The following is a 22,163-nucleotide window of genomic DNA, read 5'->3' as shown; positions in this document are numbered from 1 at the left end:
CATGTATAGCAACATAATTCAGAGCAATGATAAGGTTTCTAAGCTGCAGCAAATGTGTTTCACTCTAGCTTGATGAACCATTTAACTTTACAGATTAAATGCAATTCACAATCACAAATCAAGGGTCTAAAACTTGATGAAAATGCATAATGGCAATATCATGGGCAAGAGATCAAATCACCCCCAGACACTCACCCCCACCTCCTCCAAAGCAGAAATTTTAGTGTCAATAATTCCCACAAACCAACCACATCCAAGTTGACACGCACTGCAACACCAATAATTAATGGTATATTTAGCGTCGTGAATTTCAATTATAAAAACACTGGTGCTCGAAACATGAAAACTGACATGCCAGGAATTTAGTGCCCCTCCCATAATGGTTGTGAAGTTAACAATGTGTTAACTTAATACTACAAATACACTGTATATACATGTTCCAATATCAGACAGTATAGGCCTGCACAAAAAATGTGGTCAGAGGCGTAACAAATTATAGTACAACATAGTTGCAATAATTTGTTTTAAAAAAAAAAAGGAATGGAAATACATGTAGTGGTAAAACATAATATTACTTAAAGTAAATGTCGTTCCCTGTGAGTGTGTGAGTTCAAGCTTAATTTTAAAAATATGCCCCGGAGCACTTAAACAATCAGCTCTATTTTTTAGTTTTTTTTTTACTCATTCGTTGTAGACTACATGTACAAGTACTGTCAAAGTATAAGTTATACTAGAATGTTGCCACAGTCACTATCATAGCTAGTACCGTACTATCATAGAACCACATGTGATAATGCCAAGAGGGACAACCGTTAAGCCAGAAGATCGACATGCCTGTAGATCTATGTAACCTGTGTAACCTACATACAGCCATCCGGGCTATCGTACTGTCTTACAAGCCTGCGCCAAAAAATAATCTAGGTCGACGATGACGTTTTGCTGAGGTTCTATTTGGGGGATGTTTCTTTTTATTTCGTTTTACATAAAAGGGTTAAATTTCTTTTAGGTGAGGTGCTGGACTATAGATAGTCGAATAATGGTGATATAGATAGATAGTCGTAATTAGATATACATGTAGGCCTACACCTCCCCATGTTCTGTTTTAATTCAGTAGTATAAAAAGCGTAGCACGGAAACGCACAAAACATGATGGTTCGGCATGAAGTGTGTGTAGGCTTCCGAGCCATAGCATTGTTAGACATGAACTCTATGCGTGGCACATTAAAAATCGTCTTTTTCGCTCATTTCACAACTGTATGTAGTGCGGTTCAAACGTTCTAATAACACGAACCGCCTATTTTCTGCTTACGAAATGCGCCGCTCTGCTGTAAGTCCAAAATGGAGAAAGCACATGCTTTACAGTATGGTTAAGGTTTCAACCAAAGAGCATATTTAATGGTGATTTATGGTATGATCTAAGACTACTTTACGCAAACAGTTTTGATAAGGCGCTGCGATTGCTAGACCGGTATATATGTACTTGTTACAATATGTCCGTGCCGGTCTGACTGTTTGTCATGCACTTGACAGGTGCATGTCCCTTGGAGTGAAGCTGTCTGCCGTTTTAACTCCGCCCTTATTCGGAATCCCCCAGCGGAGGCCTTGCAGGTGCGCCGACGTCATTGGATCACGTGACTGGGTGGGCAGTAGTTTATAATTAAGGCCGGCCATCTTGACGAAGACTGACGTGAGTGACAGAGCTCTCTAGCCTGGTAAGACTGCCAATAACTGTCAAGTTTTTGTGAAAGGCGAATTAAGGACAGACCGCTCATTTATCTTTAAGTCTGATTTACTACACGACACGTATCTTAACACTTCTACTCTCTGCGTTTCGCAAATTTATAATATTTGTACCGCACCGTCCTTGAAATCGCGATTGAAAGACAAGGGTTTGGCGAGCTGGTGGCGGGTCTTTGTGTTAAATTGAGCGGGCAAATCTCGTGGGGTAGTTTGCGGCGTTTGGTTGTATGTCAGGAGGGGAGGCGGACGGATCGGTCTTCCCTCACCCCCGCCTCCCTATCGTAAAACCCCAGTCAGCCCAAGGCCTACTGGAAACAACAGCTTTCTTGTCTTGATCACTGATATGTACCGTGCAGTTGTACTTAGTTTGGAAGAAGACGTAAATCAAGTCTCGCGTACATTGCCTGGTGGTTACATAATGTATGTCTGGGAAACACATTTGCTCAAGAAAATGGCGTTTTGTCTCGCAACCTTCAATGAATGTAACTCGATCGTCCGGTGTGTGGTTTCTTAAAGTGATAAATGTAAATATTGGCCTACATCACTGACGAACTTCGTCTTCAAGACCATACATCATCCAAGAACCTTTCAAAATCAAATTAAATATTTTAATATGTTTGGTATAAATCAGACATTTTTATCTTGCTTAAATTTTATGAATAGACCTACTTATTGCGCCTGAGTCATTAATGCACTTTTACATGAATAGTATCAATAATATTATATAGAAGAGAAATCTCAATTTTTGGAAATTTAATTTATTAGAAAACTCCCAACAGTAGACCCTATATGTATGTTCACTATACCAGTATAGTTATATTGATTCTTTCTCATCAGGGCCTAGGTGTTTGGCATACATGTACAAAGGTGTAAAAGTTAGCAATTTGTGTATAAAACTACAGATATGGCATGTGGGCCCACTTTGAGAAATATTCATCAATCATTCTTGTATCTAAATTCCCTGGTAAATCCTGTTACCTTATGGCACTTTGGCTAGTAGAAAATGGTATTTGCAAAAAAAGTTATGAGATGTCACTTACAAAGTTTTGTAAATGTGGGCCCTTGTCTTGATTTTTAGCATCCCCAAGTAGACTAAACAAGGTAATAATCGTATAAATTCAACTTTGCAATGAAAAGACTGCCAGCAGAGAAATTGATAAAATGAAAAAAAAAAAAAAAAGTAGTGAAAATCATAATTTTATCCTGTTGACATCCACATTTATGGGATTACATCATTTGATGAGGTTTATTACTGCCCAGTTTTCTGTAGAGGGACAGATATAAAATGGCTTAATTCAGCATTACCTTATGTCAGTATTTACATGTCTTCATTCCATTAAGTGTAACAAATGTACAGTTTTGTCTGTTTCATTGTATATTGTTTTTTTGTTTTGTTTTCTAAGAACATTGTGTTTGTACCAGTAAACAGGAATGAGGTTCTGTCCTGTCAGAACAGAGAGAGCAGTGAGCTCTGACCTATTGGCTATTAAGTATAATGAACAGTTTGATGAAATGATAAGTTTCTTATTTTGTTTTAGTCCTTTTGAAGTTTTGTGCTCTCAGTTCATGATGTTGTGTCACTTTCACAAACTTTGGATATTGTGTATCAACCCCTTCTTACTTCTTTGCTTCTTGTGATTGGTTGCCTCAAGAATTTGAGCCGTTTTACGTATCCATATACCAGAGCACCATATTATACAAGTAAAATATGTGGAAGGACACCATAGTCTAAAAAAGAAATGAAATAAAAAAAAACAAGAACACCATAATTATATATATATATATATATATATATATATATATATATATATATATATGGAAGGATATTGTCAAAATAAATGAAATAAAATACACCAGAACACCATGTAAAAGTAAAATGCATATGAAAGGATAGTGTCAAGTGAGAAATTAAACAAAATTTAAGTCAAAGAAGTTGCAACTGAGGCCCAAGATCCGTCAAGCAGTAAACAAGTGAATATCTGTGAACTGTTTCAGGGGTATGCTGATGTGATCAATGCAGACAACTCAAGGGGCTACGGTAACAGTGGCCCCTGGCGCCCTCCCTTCTGATACCCCCATCACTGTGACGCTGCCCACAGGGGGAGGTGTGCTCTCCAAGGCGCCCACTGCCTCTAAGACCTCCAGCACAGACATCACCACAAGCAGCATCCCTCTGGCACTAACTGTCGCCCCAGGCACATTACCCTCCTACCACCAGGCTCAGATGTTGGCCGCTCAGACCCCTGTGAAGGTGGTGACCACAGTGTCCGCAGCTAACGCTCAGCCTCAACCACTGCTGGATGGACAAAGGTGAACAGTGAGACATCCGTCAAAGAAACAAAATTCTTCAGATGGCGCCACTGTCTGGCACTTGTTTCGTCTAATGCACTACTTTAGACTCTAAATCAAGCAATATTACATCACAAGCACAACTTTAATGTAAAAATCAAAGTTATTTTGAAGAAGGAAAGTTGCACAAGGTGTGAAGTAAGAGGAGGGGATACTTTACTCTCATGTAAAAGGTGACATAATTTATATGAGCAAAATACCTTGGCAAGCGAGTACAAATTTTCATTGGTCAAAGTGGAGGTTACATCTACATAGAGGCAGGATGTTGACTATGAAGTCTGGCGTTTCCAGAAGAAATGAAAACTATTCCAGCAACACCTGGCTTCACTGATTGCCCACAAATAAACCAAAAAGTCTCTATTCTTAATACCTGATCTCTATCAACGAATGTGATAAAACTCGGCCCATATTCCCCTTCCCACTTTGAATAAGTTTACAACAGCAATGTGCTACAACTTCTCATGGTACTGTCATTTCCAGTTGTGTGGTCATTTTAGGTTATGTTAATTAGCCATCTGTATCAAATATTCCGTCTCCCACTACCGTACTTCTGCTGGGTGGGACCGTTGCAGGGACAGCAGTATTGGTTGTGTTGTTGCTTTTTGTATGTATGAACACGTGTAGTTCACTCTTCAAACTGAATGATGCTTTATCTTATTTTATATATAGTGATGTATTTTTTGATTGTTTCCTATATGTTGTTTTGTCTGTGAAGGCCTTGAGATATAATGATATTATTATTATATTGTCACCTCTTTAAGCCGAGATAATAGACCTTATACCACTGCCATTGAAACCACAGAGAGACCTGGGGTCAATCTGGCAGCCTCTCTGACAAAGGCTCAAGAAGATAGGTTTACCTTCATCTCTCTTTAATTTGTGAGGGATTTATGTTTTATATAAAATCTGTGACGTGAATTCTATGAGACCTTTTTTATGACTGAATATCATTTTCTTTTGTAACAGTGGCACAGTTACGGTACAGGTGGTAGACAAGGATGTCGTCCTAGATCGTGATAAGCGAGCCATTTACAGGTACCAGTACTTTATTTATCAGCTTGTTATACAGATTCCCTATGAGGCATTCAGGAGCTGAGAAACTAACATCACACAGTTTCTATATGGAAAACAACCCCTGATTTCTGTGTGGTGTTTTTATTCAGAGTTATTCCCCCTTTTGTACTTATTGTCTCTCAAAGTGTATAAAACCAGTTTAAATAATGCTTCAGGTATTTATAAGAACAGAAATAAATATAATTTGTTTGTGGTTGTCTATATCTAGCTTTATATTTGTGAGGTTGACTGATGATTTGTTGGCTGTTTATTTCTGTAGGCACCCATTATTTCCTTTGCTGAATTTGCTGTTTGACAAATGTGAGCAGGCTACACAGACCCCTGACTGTCCCTCTGCTGACAGCTTTGCCGTGGACATTCAGCAGTTTGTTCATCAGCAAGAAAGAGACCATAAACCCTTCTTCAGTGAGGATCCAGATCTGGATAGTTTAGTAAGCACTCTCTTATCTTTTACTTTCATCAGTGGAAATAGTATAACAGGCATCAGCAAGACAGCAGTTTGAGTGTAAATGTTTTGTTTCATTTTTCTTCAGTCATGCTAAGTCTCTTTCTTTGTAGTCTCCCTTCCCTGCATTTAAACAGAGATGAAAACCGAATGTATTTATCACTTGATGCAAATTGTAATTTGATTAATGGTGAAGGATGACATCTTTTCACAAGAGCATTTGAATTTATTCTTGTCAGATGGTAAAAGCTATTCAGGTGTTACGGATACATCTACTGGAGTTGGAGAAAGTGAATGAACTGTGTAAGGATTTCTGCAGTCGATACATCACATGTTTGAAGGGTAAACTACAAAGTGAGAATCTGCTGCGGATAGAGGGCTCAGAATTTGACATGTCTCCTCCCACGACACCCCAGCCCCAGCCCTCAGTCCCTGTACCCCAGGTAGTGTCCTCTGTGGCCGGTAACAGTCTCTTGATACAGCCTGGGATCCACCAGCCTGCTGCCACCATGGCCACACTAAACCAGGGTCAACTTGTCTCTGGGGGAACAGTGTATCAAATGGTGCAGACACCACAGGGCATCGTGGCTCAGCCTGTACAGGTGAGTTGTGACACCTCCTGGGTAAATCATAGCATTACATCAAGCAAGCATATTGTATGTACTGAGCTTAGGTTATACATGCATGTATACAGAACAATAACATGAGGTGGAATTAAAATGCTTTATTGTTGATGCTCTGTGTGCACCTTAATTAAATTAAAGGTAAGTGCTAAAACTTTATGGGTTTTGACGATAGTGAGTTCATCTGCAGAGCAGTCATCTGGGTATAAAACCTGTCGCACATATAATATTGAATTGTGTACATTTATGTTGTTATCAGATCCAGACAGCTCCTGTGCAAACAGCCATACCTCAAAGCCCTATCATCCATGGCAGTACACCATTGTCACAGATTGGGGTTGTCGCCCCGGCAACACCTGCTTCAACACCCACAGGCTCAGGTGAGTCAACAGGTGATGGGGAACTATAAACAACTTCTTCATGTGTAGCTTGAGTATTATTTGTAGGCCCATCGATCCGAAAGGTCTTGTTCCACACATTGATCTTAGTGCTGCCTATTCTCTGTGGGAATGATGAAGATGATATTACATATATAGTGATTGTATTAAAGGTGATTTTAGCTAATTTGCTGATTACTGTTTGTTCAAACAAGTTAATTTATAGAAGCATGAACATGCAACTGGAAGTTTCAGTGCTTTTTATATGTCAAACAGTTTTGCTCTGTACGGTTTACAGTTTTTACTAAATAATTTTATATGCTCTATCAGTTGAGATTTTAACAGTTTAAAGCCTGTTAGGGACGCATCGCATTGTAGTATAATTTAATAATGGATCTTGTTTAGACACCAGTTTCTTTAGCTGAGGTAGAAAATATTGACAAATATAGTGTTTTGAATTATGCAATCTTGTTTTGTCTTCTCCCACCAGTGACCTCCCCATTTTTGCTTCCGGCCACACCCACGTCCCCGTCAGACGATGAAGATAGGTTGGGGGATAAGAAATCCAAACGCGGTGTTCTTCCCAAATCAGCCACAAGTGTCATGAGGTCTTGGCTTTTCCAGCACATTGTGGTGAGTGAAGAGTGGTCTTCAGGGGCTGCTTCCACAAAGTGATCGTAGGCAAAGTTGACAGTACTTGCCACGGCGACACATGTTAAAAGCATATGTTGCCTTGGTAGTTACAATTTTGACTCTGTCCACTAAATGTTAACATGGCAGTTCATTTAAATATTTATAGCAAGAAAGGTTGTAAGATTTTTTTCGTTAAACACATAATTTAAATGCAGTGTGCAAATACCTCTTCGCAGTATTCATTCTTATGTAAATATCTACATGAGCAGTTTGATTTGTTACCACGAGTAACATGCTAGTACAAATGGAGTAACCTTTCCACTGAGATTTAATCCAATTGTTATGTGATCTTTGCTGGTAAGGACGTACCATTTTTTTCTACAGGTACTTGTAGTTGACACAGTCACTGTTGAAAGTCCAAAAAGTAACCATCATTATTTCCCTGTATAATTATGTACATTTATTGTCATGGAAGTTTCATTATGATATATTTAATGTCATGTAAGTGCTTAACACCAGACTTTATGTTCAGTTGTTTTTTAACCATTCCAGCATCCATATCCTACAGAAGATGAGAAAAGACAAATAGCTGCTCAAACTAATTTAACACTCCTACAAGTGAATAACTGGTAAGTTTACATTTAGCTGTATTTAGGCTTTCTTCATTGTAACACAAGCTTGATCAAACTTTCTATGAGTTCAGATATATCCTAGATGATTTTCTCCTTCAGTGTGATTGTAATGTTATAGGCGATTCTCTAATTTAATATCTTTGATGTTACGTCAAAGCATCCTAATGAATTATAAAACATCTGTGGTCCTTTATATGTGTATTCCTTGAAATATTGTTTGTCTTCATCAGGTTTATCAATGCAAGGCGGAGAATCTTACAGCCTATGTTAGACTCCAGTAATCCTGATCAAACTAAACAGAAGAAGTCTCGCCCTCCAAGTCGGCCAGTACAGAGATTTTGGCCAGATAAAATAGCTAACCTCCAGCCCCAGCTGTCTGTACCTACCGAGACCACCTCTCCAGACGCTGACCAGTCTGGTGGTCAAGAGGCAATGCCTGCTGAGACAGAGGCACCCTCACAGCCTACACTGACCACGGCTGTCACCTCTAATACACAAATACCTCATCAGATTATATTACAACCATGTGAGTTTTCTTTCCTGTTGCTTTACAAGATTCACTCTTAATTTATATCTACCTGTATTTACTGCAAATCACCTAAAGGTTAATCTTTTTTTAAATGACTCATTTTGCTCCATTCTGATTTATTCATCCACCTTGTAGTGCCATCTAAGACTTTTTATGAAATTTAGATAATGTCTTATCAGAAAACCTTGGCATCATAAGTATAATTTGAAGGCCTTGATGTGCTTGTTAAAGTGTATTTGTTGCACAATGTGATTCATGCCCTCCAAATAAACTGTAAAATGGCAGTATGTTTCTCAGTTATAAAATTTTATATGTTGACAATCATATTCACACACTCAAGCTGTATTTTTTGTTTTACCTTTTAGTTTTAACAGCTGATGGTCAAATAATTAGCACAACAACGTCCACAGTAAGCTTGGCCGGGTTACAGGGTGGCCAGCTGTCCAATGTACTGGGGCATGTGCAACAAGGGAGGCTACTCCTGCAGAACGGACCGGAAACCCTCCAGGCACAGTCCACAGACATTTCATTGAAAAATGACAATTCTTAGTTGGTCAGCTGGGACGTGAAAAAGACTCTACAGAACCTCGATCTTCCTGTGTTTCTCAACAGGTTTCTGGAGATTGTAAGGATAACTGAAGTGAAAAGCTGGTCAGAGTTGTGGTGTATCTAAATTAGAGAGGTGGTGTACAAGTGAAGAACAGATCAAGGCAGTATATACTCAATCTGGCTGTGTACATTGAGGTCTATACGTGACTACTGACCTCTTACAGATGAGCTGAAATTTTGTCTGATGGTGCTTCAATTCATGCTTCATCCAAATGTTCCTCATTTCATTATAGCGTGTGCCATTGTTCCATTACATTGAAAATTCCTGTATCTGTTTCAGCTTTTAAACTTGCATAGAATGGGATGTATAGATGTTTTCCAGGTCGGGAGCAGGGTGGGTTGGGAGGTGGTGACTGATATCATAGTAATAGAATATGCATATCGTGAGTAAAGCATTACTTAAATCATTGTCTTAAACCTCATCATTGCCAAACCTAAAGTGTATATTTAATGGCAAAAATCGTCTCAAATCACTGTGCTTTACATTAAAATATAGCAGAGAAGTTTTCACTCCTGCTCCATTCTTCTTTGCTATACAGGTGCTTTTTACCAGATGTTTTGGTAAATGATGTTGCTGAATGAACATTATATGTCGCAGTCATGGCAGGCAAAAACAACTTAAATTTCATGCTTCATATTGTTAATGTATTTCTCTGATAGTACTTGTTTTGAAATAGAAACCTGGTGTACCATTATCAGTCATTTATGCAACTTTTAATACCCATTATTTTTTAAAGGAAGTCATATCTCCTCAATCTGTCTATCCAAGCCTCTTGAAATCTTTCCAAATAATAAGATAAAAGATTGCATGGCTGCACTTCCATGATCATTTAAACTTGTGACTTGTCACACTTGATATAAAGACAGTCCTAAATCAACCATGTTTCCAACACAAAGATAAAAATACCTCTTCCTTGGTATGGCTGTATTGATAGTACTGCTGAAGAAGGCCATCTATAATATACTGATATTGGAGAAAAGTTCATGTTTTTCTGCTTTGACATTCTAAGCAAAAAAAAAACAGTATTTATTGTATTGTAACAAAGTCATTTCAGTCAGTTTCCTCATTTGAACTATTTTCTCAGACTAGCAAAAGGTGATTGAAGAGAAAATATGCTACCACACATATATTCATAACAGAAGACAAGATATGGGTTTGATGAAATATTTTTTCTTTAATCTTGTCCATATTTTACACTCTTGTCTTATCTTTGTATAATACTATTATATTAAATACAATATTAAAAAGAAACTGCTGTTCCAAGATTTTCTTTCTTAGTGCTTTCAGTTATTTGTCACGTGTAACATTCATGTATATTTACAGCAATAGATATATCACAGTTGGATGGTGAGGCACTACAGAGTGACTAACATACCACAATTGACAAGTCAAAAGAGAATTTTTTATACAGTAAATAAAAAGTGCAAAAAGTTCATTGAACAAATGTCTTTAAACATGTCTTGTTAGCAATGCCATGGTTCATGTTTGCTATCACTCTAACTTGGTCAGCTCCTCACTGGAGGATCCAAACTCATCCTCTATATTCACTCTGGCTGTGGAGGCAGCTTTAGGGATATTGATAATACCTTCCTCCTTTTTATGGATTTCTTTGTGGGCTGCCAATAGGTATTTCCTCTGACCTCTTCGCACTGAAAAACAAAGCACAAATTTTTTTCTCGCCCTGTCTTAACCTATTTACCAGCTAAGCTCTTAATGGTTTACCACAATGCAACTGGCAGGTGATACCAAATGCCAAACAAGATACTAACAAGCCAGCCACAAATGACCACACATTTAGAAACTTTTTCAGCTTATTTAACACTTTCACAGCTTTATGTAATATGCAGCTTAAAAAATATTATCAGTAATGAAATCTTTTATTTTTGAGAAGAGGAATATTCATCTAAAATATCTTCCTTGAAAATAATGATCCAATATTGGCCACTGTTATTAAATGATTACTGAGTGATAATGCTACCACAAATGAGTTGATGCTACATAAAATATGTCATAACAGGTACAGCTTAAATGTGGCAGTTTACCGTTTCCCTGTTTACCACCCCTGATGTCAGTCTTTTCCCTGTGAAATCTATTCCAGTAGATGTGCATGTTACCAGATGGAAATGTAAAAATTTTGTTCAATAATCTGCCAGGTTCAAGAACAGTGACCCTCCATGTTTTACATTCCAATTGTCATTTTGAGCATTTATGTAAGGGGGAATTAACATATCCAAACCGCATTCCAACTAGGAGGAATACCTGCTGATTCTTTCTGATGTAAGAGCTTACCTTTATCTCTTACAGTGGATTTCTGTACCTCTGGATGAGAAAGCAGTGTACCAGCTCAGCAACGATCTCTTCAGACTCCAGGGCTGTGCGCCTGTGCAGTATATATCAGGATGCAATGAATGCAATTCACAGTATTACTGGCGATACTAAACAAGCACCTGCCGAAGTGCCATAGCAGGATTATGTTACAGTTCTCCAATTACCTCAATATACAAGAAATAGTCTCAATCATGAGTCAGATCACTGCAGCACCACCTTACTGAGCGAAACCTAACTTAAAACTAACACCAAATAAACCTACAGCATCTAAAATTAAGTTTAGCTCAGACTTTACTATCAGATGAGCCAGATTCTGCATTCCTTAAAACAAAAGAGTTCCTTTGTTTGAACTGCAGTTTGACAAGGTACACCTGCGTGCATAAGCAATTCATTGTATACTTGTGTCAGGTACCAGCAACATCTTCAGTTCTTGATTCACACTTACTTTTCTTCTATTTCATAAGCCACATCATTAATCTTCTCTGCCATCTGTTGTATCTCCTCACGTGCTTGCTTGTCAGCAGTGTCATCCACAGAGTTCAGGATGATGTCCTCCAGATAGGTGTCCACACTATTCTGGTGCATCTTCACCATCTGAAATGATTCACTTCTAATTTAGTTTTCATGTTATTTGGGGGTTTTGTCTTATAAGTACTATTAGACAACTGGCCTGTTCTTCGAATTTATATGAAGTAAAAATATTGAACCTCACCTTAATCACTTTCTTAAGGGAACTTCTAATTAAGTGCAATGTTGAGAAAAATCTATTAGTTTATTTATTTATTTTATTGTTGTTTTACGCCGTACTCAAGAATATTTCACTCATACGACCGCGGCCAGCATTATGGTGGGTGGAAACTGGGCACAGCCCGGGGGAAACCCACAACCATCCGCAGGTTGCTGATATACCTTCCCACGTACGCCTGGAGAGGAAGCCAGCATGAGTTGGACTTGAACTCACAGCGACCGCATTGGTGAGAGGCTCCTAGGTCATTACGCTGCGCTAGTGCGCTAACCAACTGAGCCACGGAGGCCCATGAGAAAAATTTATTAGAATTTCAACATGTAAGACAATGAATTTTAATGAAGTATAAAGATTTCACTTGTGAATGGTCTCATATTAGCCTGATACAAACATTAGTTACAAAATGACTACCTACAATAAGATACAATTATTTACTCAAATCTACTGCCACTTGATTTTTGTCACAGATCTCAAAGTGAGGACAGCTTAAAAACACTAGTAAACCAGAATAATAAGCAAGTGCATACCTGTTTAAATATTTCATCATCCTCCCTGCGCCGCCTCTCCTCCACCTGTCTGCGGCCACTCTCCACGGCTTCCCGGATGCGCCGCTGTCTCTCTGCCAGCATGGAGAAGGCGTGGATCCTTCTCTCTTCCTGAAGTCGGATCAGCTCCTTGCTGAGGAAGTCCAGGGTGTCACCCAGGCTGCTGCCCTCCTCGTGACTCAGTGCCTCATCAACAAGCGACTCCTGAACACAAACATGGATGATACTGTCAGACACGTACAGTTGCTGAATAATATACACTCACACGGATACATTTGCCACTGACAGATGATTTCTTCATGATAAAATGTTCTTCTATTTTTCAAATCATAATAAAAATGTTTCAGATTTCATATCAATTAAAAAATCTTAATTTAGTCGCTTCAAAGAAATGAACTGCACTAACCTGGTGTTCATGAAGTCGACGTTGTCGCTGAAGTGCCAGTGTTGTCTGTTTCTCCTGTTTCTTAATTTCCTGTTCATTTGCCTGCAGGGCGTGAGTGCTGCGCAGTTCACGAATCAGCTCAATACGCTTCTCCTTTCCTTCAAACATCTACAACAGAACAATTCAACACACTGAAAAATACCCTGCTTTAAACTGATCCAAACCTTTTCTTTCTTTCTTTTTTTTTTTTTTTTTCAAAATTCTGTTGAACAGTTATTTATCAGAATGGCGCTAATCCACTCCTGTACAAGTATACTGAAATGACATGACAAATTACATGTAAATTACTCCCTTTTTAATGATTTTCACAGCAGTCAGCTAGAAATTGTTAAATAATGAAAACATCCTAATAGTCCACCTACAGCTAAGTCAATTTACAGTAAATCATCTTGCCCATAATTTTATGCAATTTTTCACCATTTACTCAACCTGTTGTGCTGTTCAAAAAAAAATCATCTGAAATTTTACATGATAATAGTGATTCACACATAACATCACATGATATTTCGCCAAATAATCAAACTTCTGCACTTCAGTCCCTACAGCATTGTTACCAGTAATCAGAAAAGTCAACAATTCTACTACTCAGCTGCAAGTCCTGTAATTAACACATATACTTCAATACTACATTCACAATGCATACAGAAGCAAACTACACTTACTGTCACTCAATACCCTGTATTTATACAATCATGATCACTCGTGTATATACTGATCCCGCTGACTCACCATGTTCTGAATGGCTCGGCCCCTGATCACCTGCTGGAGGAAAATAGCAGCCAGCTCCCTTTCCTCTTCATCCTATAGTACAAACAGAGAACAATCAAAGCTCTACTTCCAGTACAACAGCTGGCATCATACATAATTAATCAGACAATCAAGTACGCAAATCCCACACCGCTGATTGAAACTTGAAGTGATAATTCTGTGGAAAGTAAAACACACTGACTTCCATGGTGTGCTTCAACATGTTAGTATTTTTACAAGATGTTTGTTCATGCATATTCAGAGTGCATTATTCCTTACACAGGCTGATAAAATGATACTTTTTATGAAGCCCTGGAATTGATCAATCCAACCAATGTAGTTTTGTCTCCAAAATCAAACAAGAAGTGGTTCTTTCAATTAGGGTGCTACATAGTGTACAGATAAGAGTTATAGCGGGCATAAGCTTTGGCCCCGGTTCTGACATTGTATACAGTAATGTAGAAGGAAGTTAACAAGCTATTACAAACAGAAGGAAGTACGACATGTAGTCTCAACCATTTTTCACTGTTAAATGATCATACGTATGCATACCTCCTCTGGGACCTGGACAGATGGAGTGGGGGGTCGGGGAATGGGCTTCTCTATCTTCTCTAGGAACCTAAGAGGTTTGGCTGGGATCTCCTCCTTTCTCATCGCATCCTTGATAGCCTGGAATTACCACAAATATACAAGTATTACTCTCCACCTAGCCAATGCTAAATTCAAGTTACAATACAAGAAATGACATCAGAAAATACAGTTATCTCCTATCCGTAAGACATGAGCTGAACAGTACCTGAAACTATGAAACACAATCACTATGGTAACCAGTATATTATCAACATATTAGCCTGCTTCAGGGCTCAACAAGCATATGCGCCCAATTACACACTTCAGTTAGTAAAACAACATGTGAGGGTACAATAAACATTTGCCCTGAAAATTTCATTTGGCTTCCAAGCCGGAAGCTTAAATTTTTTATTGTTAATATGTCAACAAAAAACAAATTTGTTTTAAGCTTGACAACAGCATAGAATGATTAATCAAATCAATGATAGATAGACCAGTTTACCTGGTGCATGATTTCCAGCTCCCTTTCCTGTCTGTGGTGTCTCTTCACAAAGCCAGCCTTGGTCACACAGCTCATCTTAGGGGCCTTGATGCGAGGCTGAGTGACAAAGTCAGGTAAAGATGCCTCCAATTCCAGCAATCCTGAAATACAACAGCTATTTAATAGAAGCTATATAGATCAATATATCTTCAAACTCATGCCTTGTGTGCTCCCCTTTTCATGTTTATAACAGTAAAGTATTAAATTGCATTCAAAGCATTTCTGATGAAGATCAGAGGTACAGAGTAAAAATATTAACATGCTGAAATTATTTAGCACAGAGCATTTAAATACATGTGTGTTATTAGAAGGCATTCATTAACATTACAACTTTCCTCTGGGCTCTACACTGCCCACCTCTCACCATAATGCAGGTCGCCATAGTATAAGTGAAATATTTCAGATAGGTATAGATGTCATTTAGAAAGTGGATTAAGTAACAGTATTATCGTTAATAGGGATTACACTTTCTGAAAATAGCACAGATTCTAGTGCTGAAATTTGACTGAGACCACTGTGGGTTTCGAACCAGCGACCTCAGAGTCAGGCACCAAACCGCCAGCAATACATCAGAGGGGTAATGCATGTTCGCTGTAAAGTCTACCGGTCAACTACCTTCCATTTTTGTGGAAGGCCCGTTGGTCGAGTGGTCTAGACGGTTGACATGTATTGCTGGCAGTGTGGTGCCTGACTCTGAGGTCGCTGATTCGAAAGCGGCATTGATCTCAGCCAAATTTCAGCACTAGAATCTGTGCTATATTCAGAAAGTGTAATCCTATTAACGATAATACTGTTAAGTGAAATATTGTTGAGTACATCATAAAACACCCATCAAATGAATAAATAAATGTACATCACATCTACATGAGCAAAGATCAAATATAGCCAAAGATATTACTGTTAATTCACCTCTTTTACAATTAATTAGTTTGTTATTTTTGGGCTGTCTTTTACCTTGGTATGTATTCAGATGACGACTTTTCACCACGTACTGCTCTGAGGCTCTGTCAGGGAAAACTCCAATACGTGTCATAGGAGCATAGGCATCAGAGGCATAGTCTGAGAACTTCTGTAACACATCAATGCGCTTCAAAGTCCCCTCAACTTTACCTCGTTTGGCTGTAAGCTTTCTGATTGCTAAGAAATAAAATAACAGTAAATGAGACAAGAATAAATGACTGGGCTCATGTACCAAACAAGATTTACAAACTATTCCGACAAAAGACTGTGGGACACATTTTGTTTAGAAAAGTAATCAAAAAAAAAATCACCTGAAACATACATTAAAAATTTATCAGATCATGAACAACTTACTTTTGATGTGTTCATTTCTAATCTTCATGACTTGTGCTTCTTTCCTTTTTTGTTTCTTTCTCCTGGTGACAAAAATTGGCAAAGTTTACTTGCAGCCATGAAAACAAAAACAGGAAGTGAACGTGATACACAATGAATCCCGTAGGTGGATTTAACAGCCTTATCAGTAATACATGTAGTAATGTGTCATCATCAGTTGGTTGTGTCAAATAGCCTAGTATAGTCTGAACTATCACCAAGTTCACCTCAATACGAACTTGCATACTATGCATGAAATACTTATCTTAAGCACCTTTACTTCTTATGGAATCACTTGAAATTTTAAGCTATTTACCATGGTAACTGGAAATGTGATCGATACAGCTTCAGTTTAATTAAGAACCCAGTTCACCTCAATGTGAACTTACATACCAAATATGAAATACCTATCTCAGGAGGCTTTACTTCTAACACAATCACTTGAAATTTGAAGCTATTTGCCATGGTACCCGGAAATATGATCGATACAGCTGTACTGTAAATAAGAACCTAGTTCATCTCAATGTGAACTTGCATGCCAAATATGAAACGTTATCTTATGCAGTACATGTGAGCAATCAAGTCGCTCACATGGACACCGTGACAACATTATCCCTTCAGCAGAATATGCCAGTGGAATAAAAAAAATATTTTAAAATTGTACAATTCATAAGGAACTTATTCGATAAAAAATATCCAATTTAGAGCATAACATCTTACCAAAGTTTATCCAGACGTTTGATGTTCATTTCCTCGTGATTATCTTCTCTCTTCTTCAATAGTTGCTTCAGGACTTCTAACCTGGCTTCTTGCAGTCTGCACAATTAAGCAAGAAACATCATATTAATGATGCAGACTACACAAATGGATATAATTTCCCATGTGGAAGAATTAACAATTGAGTTGCAAACTTTTAATAAGTGCAGAAATTGAAATCTGTTGAATGCACTGAAAATATGTCAGCGTGCAGCTGTAGAAAGAAAAATTTATCATGTCATTTTTACCAATCAGTGGTATCAATTTCCAGTATAAAGAGATGTAAGCTGCACTTACTTCTCAATTTCTTGTTCCCTCAACCTCCATTCCTTCCTCTCCATCTCGTCCATCATGTGACGCCGCTTTTCCAGCTGGGACATGTCATTCAGGGGAGGTAATGTTGCCTCCCAAGCTCGTTTAGCTCGTGCACGCTCTATCATCTCCACTTCAGCTAACCCTGCTGGTAATCCTCGGCCTGGTAATATAACACAATATGCTTGTAACACCACCAGACATAGTTAGGTTTAAATAGGGTGTTCGTTCAATCAATCTTATGTCATAAATGCCGGTCAATATGTTAATTTGACAGGAATGAGATGAAAGACATAGTGGGAATTTGGGTAAAGGAAACAGCTGTCTTTTGGGAGGATCCTTACAAACCTCCTGGCGTAAAGACGAAATGAAACCACCAAAGACTGACTCACATAGGTGGTAGAGAGGTGATCTTTAAAAAACTTCAACCCACATAAACACACATACATTGAGCACTGTAAACCACTAATCCCTACCAAAATCCTGTCCCCGCCCGAGTTCTATAATAATGTGATTTGATCAAAGTTAATGCTTAGCTGGATGCCCCTATACTCACCATAAGAGAGGGTAGCGAGTGTGAGGAGCTCTGGCTGCTCTCCAGGCTTGACGACGTACTCTGGTGTGTAGGGGTCAGTTTGAGCCTCTGAGTCACGGTAATCTGTCTGAGTCTCCACAGTTTTGTGCAGAGGGCTGGAAACTCTCTCACGTGTGGATTCCATTCCTGCCAATGGGTCATGTCTACAGCACAAGACCAAATCTAAACATGTGAATGTATCCCCAAAAATTATGATAAGATTTAGGCTCTACTTTACTTAAAGCTGAAACGCAAAGGTGTAACTGAAAGTTAGAATAAATACAAGGTGATGACTGAGTTACTTTTTTCAATCATTTTGTATCATGCATGTAATCTGTAGGTTGTTTGGCTAGAAAAAATCTATAATATGTTCAAAATGTCATAGTTTACACCCCCTTGGATTTTGAAATTTTTTGATGTTAAAGTGGTGGTTCATTAATCTGCTTGTCGATGTCGAGGCTTAAACTGCTGTATTTTGTAAAACCCGAATGACAATCACCACAAATGATGCAATGGAACTTTAAAACAAAGAGAGATAAGCATTTAACATTTTTCACATGTTGGACTGTTACACTGGACATTTCAAAATTTATACTAAATTTTAAAAAATGTGAAATGAATTATTTTTAAAACAGTAAACTTCCACAATCTTATACAATAACAGGAAAAGCCTGTTGGTAACAACTTAAATGCTAAAAGCATTACAGTTCACCTTTAAGAACATTTACATACATACTTGCCTGATATTCTACCTGACTATCCTTTATTACAGTATTGTGAAGTATGTTATAATTATAATTTAAAGGTGTGAATTGACTGTACCTGGCTGTGGCTAACAGAATTTCAGGAGGAAATATGAAATATCATATACACTCATATGTCATAAATTAGAGAATTCAACAGTTTCATCAAGGTGTAAATTAACTGTACCTGGATGTGGCTAAAAGAACTTCGGGAGGAACTTGTTGTAAAAATGGAATGATTGGGCTGAAACAGAAAGAATCAAAGTATATGTATATGTAAGTATATAAGAAAAAACCATGTTAAAGCTAGCAGTAAGTGTAGATGTTATACTTTCACACAATTAAAACATTTATTTAACCACATACAATTTCCATACACTTAAATTGTGAGAGAACAACAAGCACAACAACCTGTCATGAATATTGACCGTTTTCATTTAATGAAAAACTTTTAGCAAGTAATTTCATAAAACTTGATTATTTAATCTGTTGTTAAAGACATGGATCAAAAGCAGGTTGACCACATGACCTACCGCTTGAAGTATTTGAATCTGTTTTTTCCATTGACATAGGCTGGTGGGAAACTTTTCTCTGGGACCTGGACAGAGGGGTCATAGTTAAAGGTTGTGTATCTGACCAAAGCCTCCCGGGCCTGGTCATTGTAACCCCTCCACTGACGGGAGATGAACTTTGGGACTGGGTCTGTAACTTCAAGACGTGCCTGGGCTCTTGGGTGGTGGCGCAGCTCACTGAACATTGTCTTGAAGACAGGAACCCTTTTCTACAAGACAAGCACACCATTTAAAATGTTTTAAGAATCAAAACACAGCTCTAAATTTTGAAACAATTATTAATTATGCAATAATTCTGTACACGGAATGTTCTCCAGTTTTATGGTATAGACTCTGGGACAATGTAACTTAACAAGGAAGTGATACTGAAATGCAGTTTGGAAAAATTCATACTGAATTATTGATCCACTGCTTTGTGTTCAAAGGGCAGTGTAAATAAGCCTTTGACAAGCAATTTTTAAGTATAAAACAAATTGTGTGAACTTTGACCTCTTTCCATCACTTGCAGAAGTCTGAATGTACCCATTTACGTACAAATGTTATATTGCAGTGGACTTCATCATAAACATCCCCTTTCATCAGGGTTACATCTTTTTACACCCAGTGTTCTATTAATGGGTTGGTTGTATACTTACAATCCTGTCTGTACTGGTGTGAGCTTTAAACGTAGCCCTGGCATGATCCCGCTCACTGGATAACACATAATGAGGATCTGGGAAAATGAAATGAGAGTATACCTGAGTTTCTGTCGAACTCCATCCGGCTATTTAATATTTTTAGTTCTAAGAAACTTATTCCGTTTGTGGCATACTTACAAAACAAATGGAAAGTAATGAAACAGTATATAATGTACATTAAAATCTTATCTTGTGGAAACTGCAGAAAATAAGGAGGTAGAGTATTTTGAGATGACTAAGGTTCACTGGTCCATTTTCAGCATCAGGTGGCAAACACACCTGAAACTTTGTCTGCGTCTCCATTCATTTGTCATGCGCCTTATTGTTCGACTACAAATGGCCTGCAGACGGACCACTACAGGTTACTACACCTCGACATTTAGCTAACTGACACTATAGGTCTACATATGTAACAAATTAGAAAATACATTATAATTAAAGATTCTCAGTAGCTTTTTTCTTGGAAAAACAATTTGACATAGGCCCATTATGTTTACCCATGAATTAACTAGGATTAAAAACCTGTCTTCTAGATGAGCGACGTTTAAATGTAATTTTATAATATACGGTATATTCGTATTTATTAAGTAACATCATGTATTCTGTACAATATGAATCCGAGTTGAATTGCATGAATATGACTTATTTGCACGTTGACCTGTGCGCCATTTTTCGTTAGTTGACTGGTTTTGTTGACATCTATCACAAACTCACCATACAAATAATCATGCGTTCTGCCCGCGTGTGTGACTGGTTTCCTTGTCAGAGTCTGTGTCTGAGTGGCCATGTTTAGTTATTTGGATGAAAACTTCACAGGCAGTCTTGATTTCTTACATATTTCTCCTAACTTTACGCGAATGAAGCTCCCAGCCTACTAAGCAACGTCGCCATGGTATCAATGATGTCATTCTATCTTCCGGCAAAGTCGGAAACCTTCGCTTGCATTCGGAAAAGTGGCTCGTACCTTTCCACGTGCCCACATGAAAAACAACCGAAGCAAAAATAGACCACCCGGAATGTCTCGTCTAAGAAAGCGCGACAGCATAGTTTTATGGCTAATTATGGTGTTCACGTTTGGTATCCCAGAGAACACAGCCTGTAACATATCTGAGCACAAATTAGACAACAATTGTTTTGACAGGACCAAACTTTCACAAATCAGTAGGCCAGTTCATTGCATAAAAAGATAAAGGAGCCATCAATATATACATAGGGCCTATCTATCACAGGTAAAGTTATCTAAATTAAATGGTGATATAGGTACGTCGCTTTTTCTGTAATACTGTAGTTGAAACCAAACGTAGCTTCTACTGTGCTAGCAAATATCTGTCGTATCAGAAGTGTACATGGAAAAGTATGTAAAATTTTCAATTTGTTAAATAAAATTTTCGCCATGGACAAACAGTATATTTGGAGAAAAGATATTATTTTGTGTATCGGTACCTATGCCACTGTTACTGGTAGTGACGCTCTCAGTTGTAATGACAGCTATTGATCATTTTATTTATGATAAACGCATGAATTTTATCATCCCTTTTTCTTACCCATGGCACGCGTTCACAAAACGTATAATTACATGGGGAATTTTTAATAGTACACATTAGTATTCGTCTGACAGGCCCCAGCGCCAGCTGCCTATCAGACTGCTGCGAAAACGGTTGATTGCAAGTGGCGTTGATAGTTAAGGCCAAACGAAAAGTAATCAGCGGTTAACATAATGTACCTATACCTATAGAGTTACAGTTTTGCCTTGAGTAGTTATTGTGTCCATACTTTTCTTCGTGCAACAGCGTATAGGTATCAGATAACTGCATGTTGATAAAATATCGAATAGACATATATGACACATTCCTCTGGAAATTGCAGTTTCACTGCTGTAAAATTTCACCTGGTGAAATTGGAATAATGTCCAATTACTGTCACATATATTGTTTCTGACGCTGGTCTATTACTTTCAAAAGGCGAAAACGAAATTTTTAATCCAGATAGCTGGTCATCCTTTTTTTTAATGACAAATAGGGCACTTTTGGGCCATGATGGCCTTCACGTTAAGACATGCAAACATATAAACTGTTCTTTGGGATAAAAAAAATACAAATGATACTGCATGTCCGTTATAATTATACGAGCATATTAACACGGAGAGCAATATATATTTTGCCATCGGCACCTTAGGACAGGTCAAATCTGTATCATCTCTCAGTTTTGGTAGTTGATGAAGTTGTTACAGCATCATCCTCTACATATTAACTGTAATACAATTT

The 22,163-nt window shown here is 38.0% G+C and overlaps 2 protein-coding genes across 2 annotated transcripts; one reads left to right on the top strand and one right to left on the bottom strand.

Annotated features, from left to right (window-relative positions):
- The first annotated feature begins 1,655 nt into the window (after positions 1–1,655).
- LOC135469930 (homeobox protein PKNOX1-like) lies at positions 1,656–10,263 on the top strand. Its single transcript, XM_064748575.1, has 10 exons — positions 1,656–1,712; positions 3,736–4,050; positions 5,056–5,124; positions 5,423–5,594; positions 5,848–6,210; positions 6,491–6,611; positions 7,099–7,241; positions 7,794–7,870; positions 8,104–8,399; positions 8,768–10,263. Exons 2-10 carry the CDS (start codon positions 3,755–3,757, stop codon positions 8,950–8,952), a joined length of 1,722 nt encoding a protein of 573 aa, XP_064604645.1. The 5' UTR covers positions 1,656–1,712; positions 3,736–3,754; the 3' UTR covers positions 8,953–10,263.
- LOC135469920 (cilia- and flagella-associated protein 91-like) lies at positions 10,163–20,788 on the bottom strand. Its single transcript, XM_064748564.1, is given in 18 exon segments — positions 10,163–10,661; positions 11,302–11,337; positions 11,340–11,392; positions 11,786–11,934; positions 12,613–12,834; positions 13,037–13,183; positions 13,805–13,876; positions 14,375–14,491; positions 14,895–15,034; positions 15,888–16,070; positions 16,248–16,309; positions 16,986–17,081; positions 17,319–17,496; positions 17,890–18,071; positions 18,838–18,894; positions 19,184–19,431; positions 19,858–19,934; positions 20,614–20,788. Coding segments are annotated over 18 exon segments (2,250 nt in total). The 5' UTR covers positions 20,687–20,788; the 3' UTR covers positions 10,163–10,503.
- Between the last annotated feature and the right edge of the window lie 1,375 nt (positions 20,789–22,163).

This window comes from Liolophura sinensis, chromosome 1 (genome assembly GCF_032854445.1).
Source record: "Liolophura sinensis isolate JHLJ2023 chromosome 1, CUHK_Ljap_v2, whole genome shotgun sequence".
Classification (NCBI taxonomy): Eukaryota; Metazoa; Mollusca; class Polyplacophora; order Chitonida; family Chitonidae; genus Liolophura; species Liolophura sinensis.
Note: the sequence above shows the minus strand (reverse complement) of the source record. Positions and strands in the feature narration are given on the sequence as shown.

Bases quoted from the DNA above. Each gene is read 5' to 3' on its own strand.
- LOC135469930 (XM_064748575.1), top strand. From the start codon at position 3,755: ATGCAGACAACTCAAGGGGCTACGGTAACAGTGGCCCCTGGCGCCCTC. The intron at 5,595-5,847 runs GTAAGCACTCTC...TATTCTTGTCAG, and splicing joins ATCCAGATCTGGATAGTTTA to ATGGTAAAAGCTATTCAGGT. The intron at 6,211-6,490 runs GTGAGTTGTGAC...TGTTGTTATCAG, and splicing joins TCGTGGCTCAGCCTGTACAG to ATCCAGACAGCTCCTGTGCA.